Source organism: Oculina patagonica, chromosome 9 (genome assembly GCF_052425735.1).
Source record: "Oculina patagonica isolate OP01 chromosome 9, crgOcupat, whole genome shotgun sequence".
Taxonomy (NCBI): Eukaryota; Metazoa; Cnidaria; class Anthozoa; order Scleractinia; family Oculinidae; genus Oculina; species Oculina patagonica.
In genome coordinates, this window is record NC_135766.1 from 6,608,576 (window position 1) to 6,629,779 (window position 21,204).

The 21,204-nt window shown below is 38.5% G+C and overlaps 1 protein-coding gene across 1 annotated transcript; it reads left to right on the plus strand.

Annotated features, from left to right (window-relative positions):
- Positions 1 to 4,582: 4,582 nt before the first annotated feature.
- LOC144665884 (inositol polyphosphate multikinase-like) lies at positions 4,583 to 11,442 on the plus strand. Its single transcript, XM_078527165.1, has 5 exons — positions 4,583 to 4,741; positions 7,008 to 7,178; positions 7,863 to 8,041; positions 8,828 to 8,912; positions 9,933 to 11,442. Exons 1-5 carry the CDS (start codon positions 4,660 to 4,662, stop codon positions 10,340 to 10,342), a joined length of 927 nt encoding a protein of 308 aa, XP_078383291.1. The 5' UTR covers positions 4,583 to 4,659; the 3' UTR covers positions 10,343 to 11,442.
- The last annotated feature ends 9,762 nt before the right edge of the window (positions 11,443 to 21,204 follow it).

Genomic DNA, 21,204 nt, shown 5'->3' on the forward strand with positions numbered 1-21,204 from the left:
TTAAAGTTTAATTTTAAGGTTTAATTTAGAATTTCATACACTAATTTTAGCGCGAGCAATTAGTGATGCTTTTTAAGCTCTGATATGACAACTGAGCACGCGCGCGTTCTCTACAGTGTAAAATTTAAATTGTAACGGTTAACAGTGCGATCAAAACAATGATGTAGACTGTAACAAACTAGTGTACATGCTGTTTAACTGAAGAGTGGGTCACCTTTATGGTGGCCTACGAAACAGATTTGTATTGAATGGCAGTCAACTGAATTTGAGTCGTTCATTAGAAAAAAGATTATACTGTGTTTATATGTTTATTTGTAAATAAATTAAAATATCAAAATATATAATGTTTAAATATTGTTTGAACCGCTCCAGAAAAGCTGGTTACTGGGGCTTTTGGACCAGCTTCTTTTTAATTTGTGAGCCCCATTCTGCATTCTTGATAGCCCAAAAATATTTGTATTTTTCCTCACATGGGTACATTGGCTATTTATCCCATTCCTTAAACTACCACCTTTTTAACTCCTACTTGCAGAGATATAAAACTGAGCTTGACTGACACACACACACACACACACATAAACACAGTACAGTATACAAAAGTATTTACATGTATTCAACTCTTGCAATATATACTAAAACTAGTAGTAATTGGAATTTAGGGGAGTGCATTTGGTAGGGTGGGGTGATTTGGGAAGGAGGCAGGGAAAGCTGGAGGCAGTGGAAAGTGTTATATTATGGTTTCATATTCTCTAGATATTTGAGGTCTGTCCATAGAAAATGTATGACATTGCCAGCTGATGAAACCTGATCTGCTTGTACCAACCCATCTTTCTAAAGCATAAGAGAAGAATAAAGCCTTTTGATTGATTGTGCCAAGCTAAGTTGAATCTGTTAAGCAGCTGAGTTGACACATCACAACTCGGTATCGTCACCTATACAGTAGGCGAATTGCAGCGTTTGTTTCCCAGAAAACAAACCACTACACAGCTTTCTAATTTTCTGATAAGAAGCTTTAGTCATATATTTTGCTACTGATACTTCGAATAAATAGTTACAACTTCACTTACCTTGGATAAAACTGCGAAAAATATTCGAAAAAAGCGAAGGCAAAGGAACAAAGAAAGCACACACGAAAGCACAGTTGAAAGGACTGATGGATTATCAGCTTTGAGCCTTTTATCTTTTCACCGCTGTTGTTGTTGTGTCAGCGAGAAGCAAAAATACTCATCATACAACTTTCCACGAACGACCACTATTCTATCTCCGTTCACCAACAGAGAAATCGATCGATAGAAACATATTCTTCAAGCTCTTTAGATGGTACAATTTGCGGCGCATAAAAATCGACATTTAATGTTTCTACCTTAAATAAAAAATCTCCAATTACTTCACGAGTTTGCTGGCAGACATGGATGAAGGAATCCCAGCCAAATTCTGACGCGTTTTTAAGTTCTTCAAGAAGTTGACTGAAGTTCAATCGTTGGACAGACTCCGCCCTATTGGATTTGCCGTTTATTGCGAGGCGTCCTAGGCGAACTTTCCCGACAAGCTTGACGGGTGACGTCAAATCCAAATTCGCCGGGGACGACTGGGGACGAGGCTGGGGTTTCGGCTAATAGCCGAATAAATACAGTACATGCATGCCTAACTACCAGCCGAAATATTGTATTAATGTCAGTTTTCTTGAAATAGACCAAAACTTATTTTTTCTAATGATATTATTATTTTGCCTAATCTTCAAAAACAAAAAGGAAAAATAAAAAGAAAGAAAACAATTTGCAACCGATGGGAACTCTATCACTTGCCCTTTCGGCCTGCTCTCGATGAGCAGCTAGATGACAATGAAACTAAGTGAAGTGAACTGAATTGTGGAAAGTTAAACATCATTTGTTTTAGCAAATCTCTATTTGTCAGTTTGTTGTTTTCGATTCTTGTTTCATAATAAATTTTCCGAGTTTAGTGGCTCGTAGCCACTTTGAATAGTTATTACACATACGTGGCTGTCTAAATTCCATCAACCCTCACATCAAATTTACAATCGAGGTAGAATCAGAAGGTTCCATTGCCTTTCTTGACACCAAAACAACCAGACAAGAAGATGGCTCGATCACCGTGCAGCCCCCCCCCCCCCCCCCCAGTGCCCAAATTTTTCGGGCAAAACGCTAAGAATTCGGGCAACAAGCCAGAAAAAAATAGAAAATAAGCAGACAAATCTCAAAATTACAATCAAAACGAATTGTGTCAACAGAAAAAATATTGGAAATATACCGAACTTTGTGGTTCAAAGTCCAAATTTCTCATTAATCTGCTTCGTTTCCTCTTGCAAATTGCTATAATCATATTCGATTTTCTCGCAAATTCTGCATGATTCAGCTGCAATCAGCTTTCTCATGGTTTGAACGTTTGCGAGCGGTGGACCCAAAAACAAAGCTGCGATACGGTTACAAATGTAAGGAAGCTAATGCTTTTGACTTAAATGAGCTCAAAACTTTCAAGTGGGGGAAAAAACAATGTAAATTACCTCCCAAAAATACTTTTATTTTTGCTGAACTAAAGTGAATAAATACAAATTTCCGAAGAAAAACGATTCAGTGCATTGACATCTTTGGACAACGTCACGAGATTAATTTAACGCACGTTCTGTTGTCCATTTCGTATGCCTGTTTATTCGGCTTTCAACCCATGCCATGTTTTTTCGGGCAACAAGGTCTCCGCCCCCCCAGGTCCGAAGGTGCCCGTACGCCTATGACTTTTATCACAAAATCTTTATCTCATAAATTATTCATCACAAGCTCAGAGTATCGAGACACTCAAGTTTAATATTTAGGATTCGACCCATAGTCGAAAAGGCTCTTTGATGGTAGTTTACGGTGATGAATTTTCCCGGTTAAACCCGCGGGGGGGGGGGGGGGGGGTACTCCCATAAATTTCGGATAGGGGTGTGCCGCCAAGGTTCTTAAATCCTGACCCTATTTAAGGATAAAGAAAACGAAAATTGATACCCTTTTTAAGGTCGCGCAGGACCCTTGCAATCATTAGTATGTATTTATTTAAAGAGTATGCACGAACTGCAGGACGACTGAAGCCGACAACAAACGAAATATTCATGAGAATGTTTGTTTTTAAACTCTTTTGTACAAGTAATTACTAGTAATTGTTCTCAGCTTTGTGCACGTGCGCTGGAACATAGGGAATTATCATAATTAGATTCACAGATTTGAATATATCACACGTTGTAAACATTGACTCGGAAGGTCTTCGGAAGCCTCAAAACCTGCAAATTTGTGTCCAAGTTTTCTCCGTCGATATACAATTTCAAGAGTTGATTCACGAGGAACATAAACTTGGTGTACTCTATTGTGCTATGACTAGAGCGAATTTTTAAATTTCCTTCTCAAAATGAAGATAGCGCGTTTCAAAGTTCAGATTTCACTTTTTTGCTCTCTTAGAAGCGATTAACTTGTAGCAGTTTTTGAATTCGAAAATTTCGTTCTAGTGGTAGCACAAAAGAGGTTATGATTTATCACTAAGCTATAAAATCATTAAATTTGGTGCGCTGTTCTAGCTGAAAACTTGGACACAAAATCGCATTATCTGCAGTTAAACTTTTAAGGGCTTGTAATATCACAGACAACGGTCATCTCTCAGTAAAAGGACAATCATGATGTTATTCCATCATCCCCGAATATCCTTGTTAAATTTTAGAGGAATCGATGTTCAAAATGTAGTAAATTAAAGCTATACAATATGGCACTCCGTCAAGAAATTTGGCTAATGAATTTATTAATGAGCAAGGGTCCCGCGCGACCTTAAGGCCCAAAACCGAAAAATGACACCCTATTCAAGGGGAGGAGAAGCGTTCCGTGACGACCCAAATAACGGCTAACCGCGCACGGCAAGACACAAATCTTTATAAAATTGTTTTACTGATACCTGAACAGAAAATTCAGTTTTAAGAAGCCTTTTTTTTCGTTTAGCTGGGCGTTTATTTTCGCTTATAGAATTTAGGTACCCTATCTAAGGATCACACCGGGAACACATTGCCAAAAGGAGCAAAAATGATACCCTATTTAAGGACCAAGAACCTCAAAAACCATACCCTATCGGGCGGCACATACCTATATAGGCTACATATGGGAGTACCCCCCCGGGCGGTTAAATAGCCATTATTACAGTTGGGTTGACACAAAATGAGAAAACTTGCATGGCTAATTCAGAACACTTCATTCAGAACATGCCGTCAACGGTGCATTGAAATAAGTTTAGATGTCCTGATTTTCTTCCGTTCGTTCTGGGAGATTTTTTCCACTAAAATTGTAAGCATGCGCAATGAAACCACAATATCATTCTGTCCTGAGCCCAGGACCAGGGCTCTTCAGAGGCTGAAGAGGACCCAGAGTCTTTACCGTTGACCTACTGCTGACAAAGGAGCTGGTGGACTCAGCACAGGACTCGAGAAAGAGCATCTAAGGTACTTCAAGTAATTAAGGAAGGACACTAAAAAGTACTTCTAAGCGACAATACTGTGAGTAGTCGTTTGCTATGGTACAGTACATTATATGTCCCCATACACAGCGTATCTACTTGTCCGTGGTGTTGGTGCTGACCAAAAGGGCTCTGGGAACAAGATCGAGGAAGCCTGTGCCCGACAACACAAATATGGCCGCCGCGCCGGCCGCCGCACAAAATTCTGATTCTGTGAAGCCATTCCCTTACCAAGTTGCTGGGCATTTAGTTCAAGGTGGGTTAGTTGTGTCGTACAACCAATTATTAATAGAGAGATTAAGCATGACGTTATACGGCAGACGCGAGCTTGCCTTTCATTTTGTTACCTTTTTATCGAATTTTAAAACTAATCCCTCATAAAAATAGTGAAAAAATCCCACATTTACGACAAACACAAAACTACTCATTTCCGCGTACTAACGCCAAACGGTAGACGGTAGAATTTGAATTTTTGCCGTTCGCGGGAAAAAAAAACGTCATGCTTAATCTCTCTAATCTCGATTAATTAATCGATCCATATTAAACCAAATGGAACTGCAAGTAGAATGGTAACAATTGCTGGCTTGCAACCACGTGACAAAGCGGCCATGTTGGGGGTCAAAACAATAAAATAAATTTCCGCAAAATTTACATGATAAAAACAGACCTCTCAACCTCAAAGAACCAGAAATCTAGAGATCGAGGCCAAAAAATCGGGAGATTTCAGTAAAGTCCGGGAGATTGATCAACTGACTGACAAAAATAACTAAAATCAGGCTGACCAGGTGCTTATCAAGAGAAAGTGTTTGTTTCCTGTTATACCAGCACAAAAACTAACGTTATTTTCACGGCTTGTGTCTTCTATATATGGTTTTCGATAATGTATCTAGCGAACAAACTAATGAAATACCTTTACTGACTACGGATTTAAACAAAATTGGCACAAGACAATCGCCTTAGTAAGCCAAAAATAACATTACACATGGAAATTGTATCCTTACAGCGCGTGACTCAGTTTATCGTGAGATTTTTTAGTCTCATTGTGAGACCGTGAGATTGAGCTACAAATCGTGAGTCTCACGCCAAAATCGTGAGACTTGAGAGGTCTGTAAAAAAGATAAATTCCCAGCGGAGGGAAACGCTTTGTTCTTGTCCCCCAGCATGGCCGCCGTGACGTCAGTTGCAAGCCAGCAATTGAAAAGATTCGAGACCCAGCGTGAAAAAGTTTATGTACCAGCATTTATTTTTAACTGTTTCTGACTATTCTTACTAAATATTTCTTTCTGAAATGATCTGACTATATTATGTGAAACGGCCCCAACATGGAACGAAGTGACTTAAAGTAGCCCTAAAAACGCCATTTTTAAGTTTAAAAATTCACAAAAAAATAATGAAGCAAGAAAATAAAAATCTGAGACATCGTTTTTTAGACCAATAAAAGCTTACCGTATTTTCTCGATTAAACGCCTCCGGCGTTTATTTCAAACTTAGCCTGGTGGACCCGGCGTTTATTTGACTCCTGTTGTTTATTGGAGCCCGATTATCATTAAGCAACGATTTTTCTTCATCATTTTTGACAAAAATGTATCTCGCTAATATAGCTACAGCTTATTATACCTTAAATAAATACTTGAGGGGCCTATTTTCAACTTCACCTTTGAGACCCGGCGTTTATTTGGTACCCGGCGTTTAATCGAGAAAATATGGTATGTAGATCGAATTCCACATGATAGTTTAGGTGTTCACATAAATGTATTCTCAAATACCTTATTATAGGAAATTAACGCGTCATGAAATTAACGCGAATTTCAAACTTTCGCGTTAATTTAAGTTGTGTTAATTTTTGTTAACATTAATTTCCGTGCCGTTAATTAAGTGGAGCGTTAATTTCCATGACGTTAATTAAGTGGAGCGTTAATTTCCATGACGTTAATTTCCATTATTTTGGCCCCAATTTTTCGTTACAGCACAGATGTTCTTGACTTCAAGGAAAAAGCATAATTTTATCTGTCACTATCATTGATACTGTGAAGAACGCTCAAAGTGGGAAAAGTACCATGAACATTGTTTTCGTTTAAGATAAATTTATACGCCTACAAGTGTTGAAATAAACTTGTTCCTGTTGTGTACGTCGCGTTAATTTCCTTCATTTTGAAAGGTTACCCCCTCTTTCGCGTTAATTTCCTTTATTGGGAAGTAATTTTTCCTTCAATTCGCGTTAATTTCAAATACCTTAATTAACACAAGCGTTAATTTCCTATAATAAGGTAAACCAAATGTTGTGCAACATCATTATTGCAAACAAAATGCTGACTTTGCTTATTATGGTCTATATGATCAAAACAAAATCGAAAAACTACTATCTCTATTCAATAAGCTTTCAGAAAATATGTACGTTATTGGGGTTACCGTTGATGGTTTGCACTAGCAGAAAAACGCAGACGTTTTCCTTCTGTGATAATATGGATAATATTCGTTAACTTATATCCTTAATTTTTTTGTATGATGTTTTTTTTTTCTAGATGGATTTAAATTGACTGTGGATGGCTGTGTGTTGAAACCAGTACAAAAACCTCCTAAGGGAGAGAGGGAAGTTCTTTTCTATGAAACAGTGTTTAATGAAGAAGAAGAAAGAGATGAGATCTTACAGCTAAGAAGACTTCTTCCTCATTATTATGGAGTTGTGGAATTAGGTATCCTAAAACCCTTGGGCTAAACCTTAACCCTAGCGGTGACTTTGTGGATGAAGAATATTCCATGAAACACACCCCCCCCCCCTACAAGTACTTCGCTTCATATGCAAAACTTAACGCAAACTGTCATATTTTTTCATTGCTCTTGTATTGTGCTTGCTTTTTTGCAGTCTGCACCACCCTTCGTTCTGCAGGCTAATTTTGCTGTTGTTTGCTAATTTTTCTCAAAGATTTTTATCAGTGCATGTTTATGCCCAGTTCAAATGTCATGCTTCTAGCCTGCTATGCCAAGAGTTCGACAGGTATACCTATTCCAACTAAGGATCCGTGTTCTGAATTAGACAGTCAGGGTCCAGGTTATGGGGCAAAATTATCAGTTGATCAGCAATCCAACACGTTTTCAAAGCACCTTAATTTACCACAAAAATCAATCCCTTCACTTTTGAAGGCCAAATCCACCATGATTATGAACCTTAATTGAGTTCCCCTCCCTGCCTGCTCTTGTCTGGTACACATATCCTGTGTGATACCCTTCAATTCAGTCACTGTCTGTTATAACAAGTTTTTTTATTTATTGTTGAGTATTACAATGCCTTATACAGTTATATTTCAGTTAGTCCCCACTTGCAAGTTTACAGGTCATATAGAAAAAGAAAAAAACTGATCCTTAACAATGGTTTTTAGATAAGATACGGTACTTAAAACTGGAGAACATAACAGACAAGTTTAATGTGCCGTGTGTTATGGACATTAAGATAGGTAGGGTGACATGGGAGGATGACATGGATCAGAAATTTAGAGAGAGAAGAAGAATGAAGTGGCCTCTTAAAGAGATAACAGGTTTCAGTATTCTTGGATATATGGTACGTGATAAACCTTGTTATGTTTAGCATTTTTGCAACATGACCATTCTACTGGATTCCACATTCTTCGTGTGAAATGAGAAAAACTCAAAAACAAAACACAAGAAATTTGTGTACTAGTTAACAACTTGTCAAAAGCACAAGAAATGTATTAAATCAATCATTTTTCTTGTGATGAAGAAGTATTTGCAAGGAAGAATACTGCAGTTTTATGTCTACCTCTTTAATTGTCATACATTATGTTACATCTCTCCCGAGATAATGTAATAGGAAGTTAAGAATTTCATGTATTTTTCTTTAGAAAATACTCAATTTTCTGAAATCAGATTTTCAATGCAAGAAAATTATACAACCAAAAATTGATTATTGATTATCACAAACTGATTACAACATACAGGTAAATAGGATTTACTGTTTTAGTTTTTACTGTTGGTGGAGATGGTGATAAATGCTCTATTAAAAAAGAACTTTGCAACTTTAAATAATAATAGCATATCATTGTCTATCATTCTGACATCTGAACTACTTGAATTGAGTCTCTGGTGATAACGACAAGGGGTGCCAAAAGTAGTTGAGACAGTTTGTTAAAATGAGTGCTAATTTTAATACTTCCATTTTGTACTTCAAATCCAAAGTAGTTTGTGCACGACCACACCCCACCCCCATCCCCTTTTTAAATTGTACAGAAACGAAGCAAGTCTTGCAGATAGCAAGTTTGTCCAAGGTACTCAAAAAGAGCCGAGTCAACTCATCGCTCATTGACGCTTTCACTATTGAACTGAACAGGTTTATAACCACAGCAGAAGTTGTTATGAACGCTATAACCGCGAATATTGTATGAAGTTAGCGACAGTGGAGGACGCTGAAAAAGGTATGGTGCATTAGTATTACTGAGTTGAAAAATCACGAAAAATGCGCACCTCAAAATCGAGGAATAAAGGGGGCCCAAAAAAATATAATAAGGTATATCACATAAACACCAATTTACATGAGCAATTTTTTATGTGATTTTTTTCATTTGCTCGTGAAGACAAGGGAAATTGGCCAATTTTTATGTGGCAAATAAATTTACTGAGAAGCTTCCGTGTTTAGGTGACTCACTTTTTTTAACACGGCAGCTTTTATTTGTCACATAAAAGCTTTTAAAAAATAGCTTTAGAGTGATAAATAAAAGTTGTCACAAAAAAATTGCTCATGTGGAGGACTCGTCACATAAAAGTGACAAATATTGTGACAGCATTGGTGGTCCCCAGTCTCCCAGTGAGCAATGTACATGCCTTGTTTCTGCATATCTCTCCTTTTCAAAGTCATAACTGACTTACTAAACTTTGAACTGTTGACAAATAATCGTTGAGCCATCTGCACGATCAAATATATTTGTCACATAAAAATTTGCAGAGAGTGTACAAGTGCATGGTCAGGCGACAAATCCAATAAAAACTAAACCTCCTTCTGTTTCTGTGACTCTTAGGGGAGGCTCAGAAGGAGTCAGTCCTGAGCTGCAGTCGTTGTTTAACTATCACTTCCTAATTCCCAGCCTTGTTTTGACCCAATTTGAAAAGTACTGGTTTTACTGGCATCTAGTTGTACCTATATATCATATATACCGTAATTAATGTTCCAAAAGAAACGACCTTCGAAAAGGTTCTTGGCAATAATGACCCTCGAGCTGACACACAATTAAAACTCATAATGATTTTTATCACGACGGAGCATCCCCTACATATGGTAAAGTTTTAGCTTTCCAAAAGTTCAAGAAAATAACAACCCTAGAAAGTTGCAATAGGAAAACGCTGGTAAATTGGAAAGTAATGAGGATCGTTCCTCAATTTAGAACGTTAGCTTTACTTATTTCTGTTACTATACATATATCATTGTGTTTTCCTTGCAGCCTTTCAGCAATTCCTAGGATGTACCAAAGTAGAATTGACACGTAGTATACTGGAACAACTGATAAAACAGCTTATGGAAATCAAAAGATGGTTCACCATTCAAAGACTGTACAGATTTATAGCAAGTTCAATTCTTATAGTATACGAAGGTGACACCGAGAAAACATCCTCTGGTACTCTCCAACAAGCCCTCGAGCAGAATGACACGAGGTCGGATTTAAACATCATTCATCTTCCAGCTTTAAAGAACTGTCATCGGCAATCACCTCTCAAGAAAACTTTGGTAGAGACAAGAATGATCGACACTGCTCATGTATTTACGTCATCAGATCTTGATAACAACTATTTGTTTGGCTTGGAGAATGTTATATCAATAGTTGAGAAATGCAGGCGAATTTATACAAATTAAAAAAACACTTAAATATAGCTAGACCATACTGCGTGTAGACGTCTCGTATTTCGTTCCTGAGATTCAGCGTGCCGCCGTTAATCCACTGTGACTGAACCGTGCAATGTCAATAATGTTTTGTTGCTCATGCTGCTGGATGTGTAAGATGCCAGACTTCAAATATACAGTAAAAACCCGCACGTAAGAACCTAGATTTTTCCAGGTTAGCCTAAACAGGTTCTTACATAAATGGCAGTTAACATAAATTTAGGCTATTTAGGTTCTTAATAGGTTCTTATTTTCTGAAAAAAATTACATTGTTGCTTATAGAACTTTTAGTGATATTCAGCCTATTATTTGTCTAAATTTGCATACCAAACAAGTGTTTATGTAAAAATAAAACACTTCATTTAGAACATGACATTGTTTACTTGTACAGTAAAGACTTGTCCAAAGTTATTTTTCCAAAAGTAACCTTTTTAATGCATTTTAGAAAATAAGAACCTGTTTTGCAAATTTAAGGCTAAATAGGATCTTATAAGAAACATAGGCACGCTAAGCATGCAGGAGTTATTTTTTCAATTTATGGGGTGGCTTGGGGTGAAACTGGGTGATTGTCCTGTTTGGATGGTTTATGCCATGGGTTGAGCTATTTGTGTAAGGCGGCCCACGGAGTCACTTTTTTGCACAAATTTGCTTGCAAACAAAATAATTTTCACGTGCATTTTGATACATCAGAACTGTTTTATTCAATACGTAAATTTTCATCATTTAATTGAAAAACAAAAACTAATTCAATTATCAAAATTTCACAAAATGGCAAGTTCATACTCTGTTTAAAGCGGTTATTTTGTTGCTAGCTTTCTAGCAACGGAATACTTTTGGCTTTTTGCCAAACACTGTAACATGATACTGTTGTTTTTCTCACTTTTGTAACATAATACCAACTTCGGCCCGACTGAACTTTTCAAGTTTGGTAGTTGAGGAGAAACAAGACATGTTGCTCAAAAGTCATGGCGATTTCTGAACTCGATGATTTTAGAACTGGTCAAGGAAGGTTGAAGTGCAAGACAACGTGGAATAATCATATTCTTGTCATTAAAAAACTGTTATACCAACTGTCTTTAGTTCCTTGTATTTCAGCGGTAAGCACAAGTACAGACTGCAGGTTTCACAAAAGGGTAAAAATTACAGAAAAATACAATTTGATAAGTCATGTCACCTGGCTGGTCCTCGTGGTGATGAAGCTGTGAAACTGTTTCCTTCATGTCCAAAACTGCGAAATTCGCCAATGATCCTGACCATCTCTGGTCCAGACACCATTCATCTCAGTAGTGCGGATGCAGCAAACCCCACAGGTCTCTCCTCCATTTCTTTTCACGAAGGCATTTTTCTGTTCATGGTTTTTATCTAAAGCCATCCAAAAGAAAGGCGGCTGTGTCTTGTTAACGGTGAACTTCCCCTTCCATAATGCTTTCAATATTCTGGAGTGATTCTTGGGAAGCATTGCCATGTCACGCAGGTGAATAGCAATGGCACATGCGAAGTTCTAGTGGTCAAGAGAATGTTACAGCCACTGAAGTCTTGTTAAAGCCTCTACATACAAAAGGAAATTGCCTTCATGGATTGATCTGTCCGAGGCCAGTACGTCCAACTCGATGCTCAGCACAAGCTTCCAGAAATGGAACTGTGGACTTTGAAGGGCTCTTTGGTCGCACCATTCTTTAAACGATGCACCGCTACATTCTGGCTGACTTGTTTGCCACTCAATGTACGATGCCTGTCAAGCTTTAAACAGAGCGCAAGCTGCATATCTGGTGTGCACGGGCGGTTTTCTTGACATGCACCGCTTTCAGGAAAGAATTTTAAGTTCCTGCTGTCGTTATTTCAGCTTCTACTAGTCCTGACGTCCAGCCACTGCCATCCGAAAGATCTCTAAGTGCTTTAATTTTAGAAAGTGCTTTTAGCAATGCCATCCTGATGTGTTTGCCACCCATCATTTCAGCGGTTGATCAAATAAGATCACAGGAATTTTTCCAGGATTAAGAACTGCCACAGCCTTTTCACCACATTCACGGAATGACGAATCATCGCCACTGACTTCGAGTCATCCGGGAAAAGACTCGGAACAAGTGCGTTGACTGCTGCAGGGCCATGAACTGGGGTCTGCTGGTTGTTGTCTTCTTGAGTGGCATGCAGGCCCAAGATACATGCAAGTCCTTACCACTGGCACTGTCATAACTACCATTGATAATCTTGCTGAGGTGATCGGACCTGTCATTGCCTTCTGCTACAGCCTTATTTATCAGACTGCACCTAGATTGTTTCAGTCCACAAACTTCTGGAACAGGAGGTTCGTTCTTTGTGGCAGTGGCTGCCGGTACAAGTGTGTAGCTGTCCGGTCTGTCTTGCCAGACCTGGAAATAGAAACACATGATTGTTCTGTGCCAAGATTTTCAGTGTCGGGATACTGAAACAGTGTAAGTTATGTCTGTCCCATGGAAGGATCCATGTGCACTAGACAACTGTTATACATTATAAATAATGCGGAAGAAACAGAGCAAGTTGTGACAAGTAGCTAGCTTTGTCCTTAATGTTTGTCACACACATGAAAATTGTAATAAGCATCAGCTTCGATTGAGGCACCGAATCCTCCTGACAATCTTCTGTGAATGAACCAGTGGTACGCATTTGTTTCTTAACATGTCCTCGCGAACAATGTTTGCAGCACGATATAGGAGCACAGCTTCACTCTCATCGTCGTGATCGCACGATCTTGGAGATTTTCCGACGTTTTCTTTGGTCAGAAACAGCACATTTCGACCCTCATTGCATCCTTCCAATTGAAGAAAATTGCTGAGAATTTTTTTTCAATCTAGTAGAATGATCTACTGAGGAGTCCTGTCCAAGCTGATCCATTCTATAAGCGTATGCTGCTTGTATATATAAAATGAGTTCAGCAAAAACAGTATTAAAGCAAGTTTAAATACTTTTTTCAAAAATACCAAAAGAAGGGAACAAGATACTATTATAAAATCAGTGTGAATGAATTCTTTTGAAAATCTAATTTGCATGAACCCCGACAACATTTTTCCCAAAACATTTCAAAATTTCAATTTCTGAACAATTTTCTAAAATCTGGACTTCCTTAAAATTATTAATCAAACCTTCCAGTAAGTAATTTTGCATTGTGCTGTCACAATAAAAATTCTGGCTGGCGGCCATTTTGAAAGATGCTTCTGTCCCCCCGGAACAGGTCATATCCAGATTGCCTATAATCTTCAAAATATTCCTCATGATTTATAATATTAGCGTGCCAAGTTTTATGCTTTTATCATAAAATGCACGATTAGTTCCTAAAATGACACTTATCCCCTGGACTATGCGAGATTCTCAAGTAAAATATTAAATAAATTTATTTTCTACCAGACGTTGTCGTTGACGTTGCCGTCGGTGCGGTCTGCGGAATCGGTCTGCGGTAGTCTTCACAAACACCACTAATGACGTCAAAAAATAGTTCCATTCCTTCCATTTCAGTGCGCAGTCATTCAAAAACGTTTTCGTAAAGCCTTCGGAAATCTTCGTATTTTTTGCTGTAATGCACGCTTTAAGGGCCCACTGACGTATATATTTGGACCCGTTGCTAGGGACATTTACGGTTATATAGTTTTAGCAATTTTTCTTGTTTAGTTATGGTTGAATCTTTTACTCAGTCCATAACGTAAATATGACGTCATCGGGCCACGCCCATGATCACGTGACCAATAAAGAAAAAGTCTAAAATTTTTTATGTTTTGCATGTTATCAGAAAATCATTCATGGTGTCATGATCTTTATTTGTTTCTGTATCTTGGTAAGTATGGGTTTCATTTCATTATGGAAAATAATTTTTTTAGAGAGATTTAAAATATTGATTTGTCCATAAAATTTTTATTAAAAATGATTTAAGCAAATGAATACTTAGTTATGTTCCCGACCCAGGTCGGAAAAATATAACGTCGAAAAAAAGTGAATCAAATGAAAGACCGCCAAGTATTTAGATTTTTTCTGCAAACCGGAAATCATTTTGTTAACGAATGCGTAATTCATCTGACCACAGGCTTCCCAAGCTCAAAAGTCGTCTTTTTGATGTGTTTTTAGAGCCCTTCGGGCGGCCGACTCTACATACGTGGTGTATGCGACAGCTTGTGTATATAGAGAAATGTATGGGAAAATCACGGATTCTCTAAAATCGGGTAAATAACTATCTATTTTGAAATAAAGTTAACCTACCTCAAATGTGTCGCTTACTTACTTACTTGTCGCTTACTTAGAAGGGGAGACAACGACTTCGAATAACTTCGCTAAATGGCGTCGGAATGGCTTCAAATTCGGCACAAGACACAAGTAAGCGACACATTTGAGGTAGGTAAACTTTATTTCAAAATAGATAGTTATTTACCTGATTTTAGAGAATCCGTGATTTTCCCATACATTTCTCTATATACACAAGCTGTCGCATACACCACGTATGTAGAGTCGGCCGCCCGAAGAGCTCTCAAAAACACATCAAAAAGACGACTTTTGAGCTTGGGAAGCCTGTGGCCTTTCCTTCTTTTTAGAAGGGGAGACAACGACTCCGAATAACTTCGCTAAATGGCGTCGGAATGGCTTCAAATTCGGCACAAGACACAAGTAAGCGACACATTTGAGGTAGGTAAACTTTATTTCAAAATAGATAGTTATTTACCCGATTTTTGAGAATCCGTGATTTTCCCATACATTTCTCTATATACACAAGCTGTCGCATACACCACGTATGTAGAGTCGGCCGCCCGAAGGGCTCTAAAACACATCAAAAAGACGACTTTTGAGCTTGGGAAGCCTGTGATCTGACAAGAGAACAATGCGCGCGCTAGTTGTACGCGTACGCTTTTGAGATTATTTGCATGTGTAAAAAAACTGCCCTTCCTGGTTCAATTTAATCTGACTGATTCTCAGATGCGAAGTCAACTATAAGTCAGGAAGTTTTTCGGTAGTTCTTATTGTTTCATCTTATTTGGCGAGTTTGAAGAAGTGCTCGAAAGGAAATTTTTTTGCACATCTGGCGCGTACAGATAGCGTGAGTAACCCGTACACGCAATACAGCGCGCGCTCTTTTAGCACCTTAGCAACGCGCGAGAAATCCGTCAGTGGGCCCTTAAGGCTCGGAAAGCAAAAATTTTTCATTATTTTACTCAATAATGGATAGTTTTAGCGTTTGGTTTGTTAAAATGGCATTTTGAAATTTCTGTTCATTTGACCTTTAATTAAAACAGCCAGGAACACTTAATTCTGTTTTATTAGTACACAGTTTCGATGACACAGTCTAGAAAGCTGTTCGAGTCCCTTGTTTAAAATACGGCACCAAAGACAGGACAGTCATCGGTTATGAAGCTATCAGTTCACACAGTCGGCATTGTCTGCTAGCTTTCTTCTAAAGCCTCGTCTGATTCAGTGCTGCTTGTGACAGATTTTCTAGCCTCTTGGCTCTATTTTATTTGTGTCCTTGACTTGACTATCGGATAAACCTAACATAGCAGCTAGTTGATGCAGGGGCGGGGCTCTTGAGAAGAAGAAAAAGTATCGTTTATTAAAAACTATCCACTTAGCAGTCCTTGGAATGACGTACGTGTATTGTTACAACTTTATAAAAATGTATTAAAACTATATATGTATTACACGATTAAAAAATATTAAAAGCTATTTACATTATAATACTGATTAAAAACTATTAAAACATGTACAACAACTTTTAGTTTGTAACAAGACATGTTTCGATCGTTCAACGATCATCGTCAGTTGTGAGTTCGTTTACAATTGTGGTTGAATTTTTACAAGCAATGGCGTAACATTTCAAACGTGATACATTTTAAAGTTAACGTACAGCATTTAAATGCGCGAGACATGGAACAATGCGCGCGAGTCTTAATACACGGCAAAGAAATTAACCAGTATAAATAACAAAGTAAATTACAATTATTACTCAAAATGATGAAAATAAATTAAATTAATTTACAAGATTCTAATGTATAATATCAAAACGAAAGAGTTAAGTCAGCATGTTTGAGTTGCTTATTTAATGTTGGGTTTTCCCAGCGGATGTGGACAGCCTCTTTTAAAATTAGTTGCAGTCTATTGGGTGCGGAATCCACAATAGAAAAGCAGTTCTTAGATTGAAGCCTACGGCATGCCTCAGATTGCTGCAGATGTTGGAAAATGTGTGAGTTCCTGTCCCTACTCAGATGCTCACGAATGCGCGTTGAAAGATGACGGCTAGTTTCGCCGATGTAACAGGCATTACATCCTGCACAAGAAAATTTGTAGACAACGCGCGAACGGAGATCGAGAGGCACAGGATCCTTCACACTGAAAATGCTACTGACTTTGAAAGACGAAAAAAGTAACTTAACTTCAATGTTAGTACAATAACGGTAGACAAGTTTACGTAATCTAAAAACTATAAAAAGCGGTCTATATTCAATGCAATTTAAACTATTGTCTATAATTAAAGAGTTTTTAAAACGGTCCGTCTTACAAACTGGGGCGTTGAACACTCTCCTGTTACGGAGTTGGTGGCTATTAGTTGACCTTTTAGGCAGCACATTGACTAGCATGTGGTTTTTTGTAGTTACAATGTCATTAAATAGGCTCTTAGAAAGCAAATCACGCCTGCCAGCTAGGGTAGGGAGACCAGCCTCTTTGCTATCTTAATGACTAGACTCTTGGAAAACCAGTTAACTTTGATTCCCGAGAACCTCAATGTTTCCTCGGGAAACAAAATTAACTGTTTCCCTCGCAGCCTTGACTTTCTCAAAGTCCTTCGACGCGCGGTTTAGGTTTGTCACGTACGAAGCCCCCTCGCGACTTCGTCACTCGCGGTCGTCGCTTCGCGACGCTTGGCTCGCTTGGCTCGCCAATAGAGGGCGACTTGGTGCAAGTCTACACGGAACCAGTCAGTTAGCGTATAATATAAAAACTAGATTAGGTTTACTGGTAGAATTTCAGACGTCTTCCTACGGTCGCACGCCCCGAGAAACGTTCTCAGACACGCGCGACCAGGTAAAGTCGACTGAGATTCAGGTTAGGTTACTGGAAGAAACGCGCTTAATGATTAATATCAGTTTGCTTCGGTAACGCAGTCTTGAAAATGTTGATGTGAACTGTATAATTACCCTTAACTCGTCGAGGATGGTAATTCAGTAACATATAAACGGTATTTTCTCCCACCTGGGTCAGGACCCGTGTAGTAAGGAACACGAAGAACAGTCCGATATCACATCCGTTAACGAGCTAAGTGTTTTTACCTGAGGAGTTGGTTTAGAAGGACGAGTTAGTATGACAGCTGTATCCGCCATGGACTGGGGCAGTATAACACGTGTATGGAGGACTCGAGTAGCATGGGTGGCGTGTCACGTGACAATGCGATCCCTATAAAGAAAAACACTCATAAACTTAACAATGTTTTTCTGGTGAAACTTCTTGAAACTGAAAAGAAGAATCATGGATGAAACGACATCGGAGAAAAAAAACACCCAGTTATCACTGAACGAATGATCCCAGACTCTACTGGCAGGTTCTAATAAAATACGAACTTGTGAATTGCTGCCACTACGATATTTTGATTTCAGTGTTACGGTCGTCTCTAACTCACCTTCTCAGAAACTTAAAGGAGAAGTTCACTCCAGAATGGCCATTTATTTTCTTTACGCCAATAAAACGTTTACACAAAGATATGTTACTCACCAAAATTTCAGCCTCCAACGTTCGCTATAACCATACGAAATCTTTCCCAAAACTCGACAACTGAACGCCGCCATCTTGGAGCTGGTAATGTATGCGTGACGTCAAAGAGCTCAGCCTGAAGTTTGGCGGGGAAATTTTTATTGTCAAAACTCCTTGTTTTTTGAATTTTTTGGAGCTCTGTTTGAGCAAAATGGAGCTGCACAAACAGGCATTTTGACAAACAAAATCCACTACGAAGAAACAAGGAGTTTCGAGTATTTAATTTTCCCCGCCAAACTTCAGGCTGAGCTCTTTGACGTCACGCATATATTACCAGCTCCAAGATGGCGGCGTTCAATTGTCAAATTTTGGGAAAGATTTCGTAGGGTTAAAGCGCACGTTGGAGGCTGAAATTTTGGTGAATAACATATCTTTGTGTAAACTTTTTATTGGCGTAAAGAAAATAAATGGCCATTCTGGAGTGAACTTCTCCTTTAACCCATTGCGTGTTTTTCTCATCATCCAACTGAAAAATCCATTTCGTGCGTATTTTATCGCGAAAATTAACTAATTAGCTGATTGTCACAAAATTCTCGTTTTTGATTGGTTCCTGGCGCGCTTATTTGTAAAGTAATTGGCGCGCGATCACATGGGTGTCCCAGACTCGTTCCCAGTCGCTCCAGAGGCGGTTTTGACTAGAACGCATTGCATCAGGGGAAGACCAGACAAAAATGGGGAAGCAACCCTTTTTTTTTCTTCGCCCTTCCCAGCCTGCTCCGCAACCTCCATATTATTTCTCTCCATCACCTTTGAGAAAGAATAAGTAGGGACTGGGAACGAGTCTGCAACCGAAGATTTCCTAACGGAGAGTTGCCTAACGTTAAAATTTGCTATTGCTACGCTTAGCTAGTAATTGGAGTGTATCGAGTACTATTATAAGAAAGTAATCGTGCTCGTAATTTCAAATCGCTTGCCCGATTTCTTCGTTCATTAAGACTAGAACAAAATTTTCGAACGTGATTGGTTATCAGCAGCCCGATTTGAGTACTAATAGGACGGTCGGTCAAGGAAAGACGGAGGGAACTTTTGTCTGATATCAGCTGTGCTTCATGTGTTAATCTCGATTCTCGTCTAAATAAACCATACGCGGCGTACCCAGCAGAAATTATCACCACCTGTCACACAAAAGAATGAGACAGTGAAATGGGAGATATTTTATTATCCAGTAAGCAGCTAGGTGATAAAGAGAAAGCAAAACTTTACAATCAAGTGTTGCAACGCTGCCCGACATTTGCGATCAGCAGAAGCAACCATTTCACGTGAAACTAACAGCCCCCAAACCAGTAGAAACCCTTTAACAAGAAGAGAGCGGAGAAAGCTCCATTATCTACCGAAGAAGTTATACAAGCAGAGCAGAACAAGAAGTAATGAAAAGTGCACCCAAGATCTGCAAGGCTGGGGCAAGACAACCATTGGATAAAATAAACGAAAGGAGAACTGATGTATGAGACCAAATCCACTCCGGGCTCTCACGTCGTTGATCGACTTTGCGCCTCCTGTCCGCAGCAGAGGGGCGAGTTCGGGCCGGGTAACACTCAATCACAAGAAATTACTTTAGTTAGGCTGGGGTTATTAATATCCTGTTTATTTGTTTGCATTGACAGCTTTTCCTTAAACCTTCAAAAAAGTGTACCCATGGAAAAACGTTCTTTACTTGAAAGTCAAAAAAATCTTAAGATCGTTAGATGACCCTGAGATAATTATAATAACCGCCGGATTACGTAGCTACCTAAAAAATAGCATCAAAAGTTAGTAATACAAGCCACACGCGCGAGACCTTGATGGTTTTCTATACATATATACCACAAACGTGTTACGGAATAAAATAAAGCAAAGCTCTATAAACAAAGGGAACTTATTTAAAGTTGCACTAATTATAGGGCGCTGATAAATAAGTTATTACATTGTGTGCGTTTTGACATGAGGGTGTGGCTGCTATTACTTGACGCTTTATAATACTGCCACCTCAGAACTGGTGGGTTATTCTTAATGAAAAACATGGCTTACTGTGGAAAACAAAAGAATTTAATTACACTAACATAACACTCTTAGTGTTTTCTTCCTTTTTAAACATGCTTCTTTTTTTGTTAACTTTATTTAAACACGGTATAAAAACATCAGTATAAAGAGATAAAAAATCTAAAATAGTGTTTTACTTGTTTGCCGTGTGGGTGCCCGTTGATGAATATAGGTCATTGATTCCCTTTCTAAACCTCAGTGTAAGGTTTAATGGCTTACGTAATTTAGGTGGCAGTCCATTCAAAGATAAGCCCCGGAATAACCAAAACTGCGTCAGATCCTTGTACATTTAACACGCGGTTTCCATGCAAGAATGAGAGTTTTTAGTTTGTCGTCGAGCAAAGCTTGTAAACCTGCTGATATTTTAATTACAGTAAGTATTTGAAAGAACATCACAGACAAACTTGAATAAAATATTGAAGGGAGTGATCCCGGCTGTTTATTGATAAATATAAAAACAAATTTTAAAATTTTCCCATTTAATCGTTACTGGATTTTATTGGAGATACTTTTCTCTTCACATGTAAATGTGAAGGACAAAATATTAATACATCAGTTTTTCTGTCAGGGGGTGGGGCAGAACCTGTTGAGCACCAAACATCATTGAGACAATCTTAGCGAAACACATAAAACTCTTTGTTCAGTTAAGAACAACTTGCTTCTAAAGAGGCATTAGTGAGTTCCCTAAGAACCTAAAGCACCTCTCGCTTAGGGGTCAGGTCAGGTAAGGTTTCTATGATAAAGTTAAATGTTGTAAGACACTCCCGTTCGTTTACTTGGTACGTCTCCCGTTTGAGCTCATGAGTTGGTTAGAAAACATATTTTCAGTAAACAACTGATTTAGAAAACCACGTGTTGGTTCAATCCGGAGTCAAGTCAAGGTTTTTGGAAAGTAAGATACAGTTTAACCCAAGAGACCGAGATGAATGCTAGGCGAGATGGATACAGTTTATTTGGTAATTTTATGTACAAACGAAGTTCGTCAAGAGATCATTCTTTTATTCAGTTCGCTTTGGTTGAAGCTGTGAAAATGTCCACAAAATATAACAACCTCTAGTGCA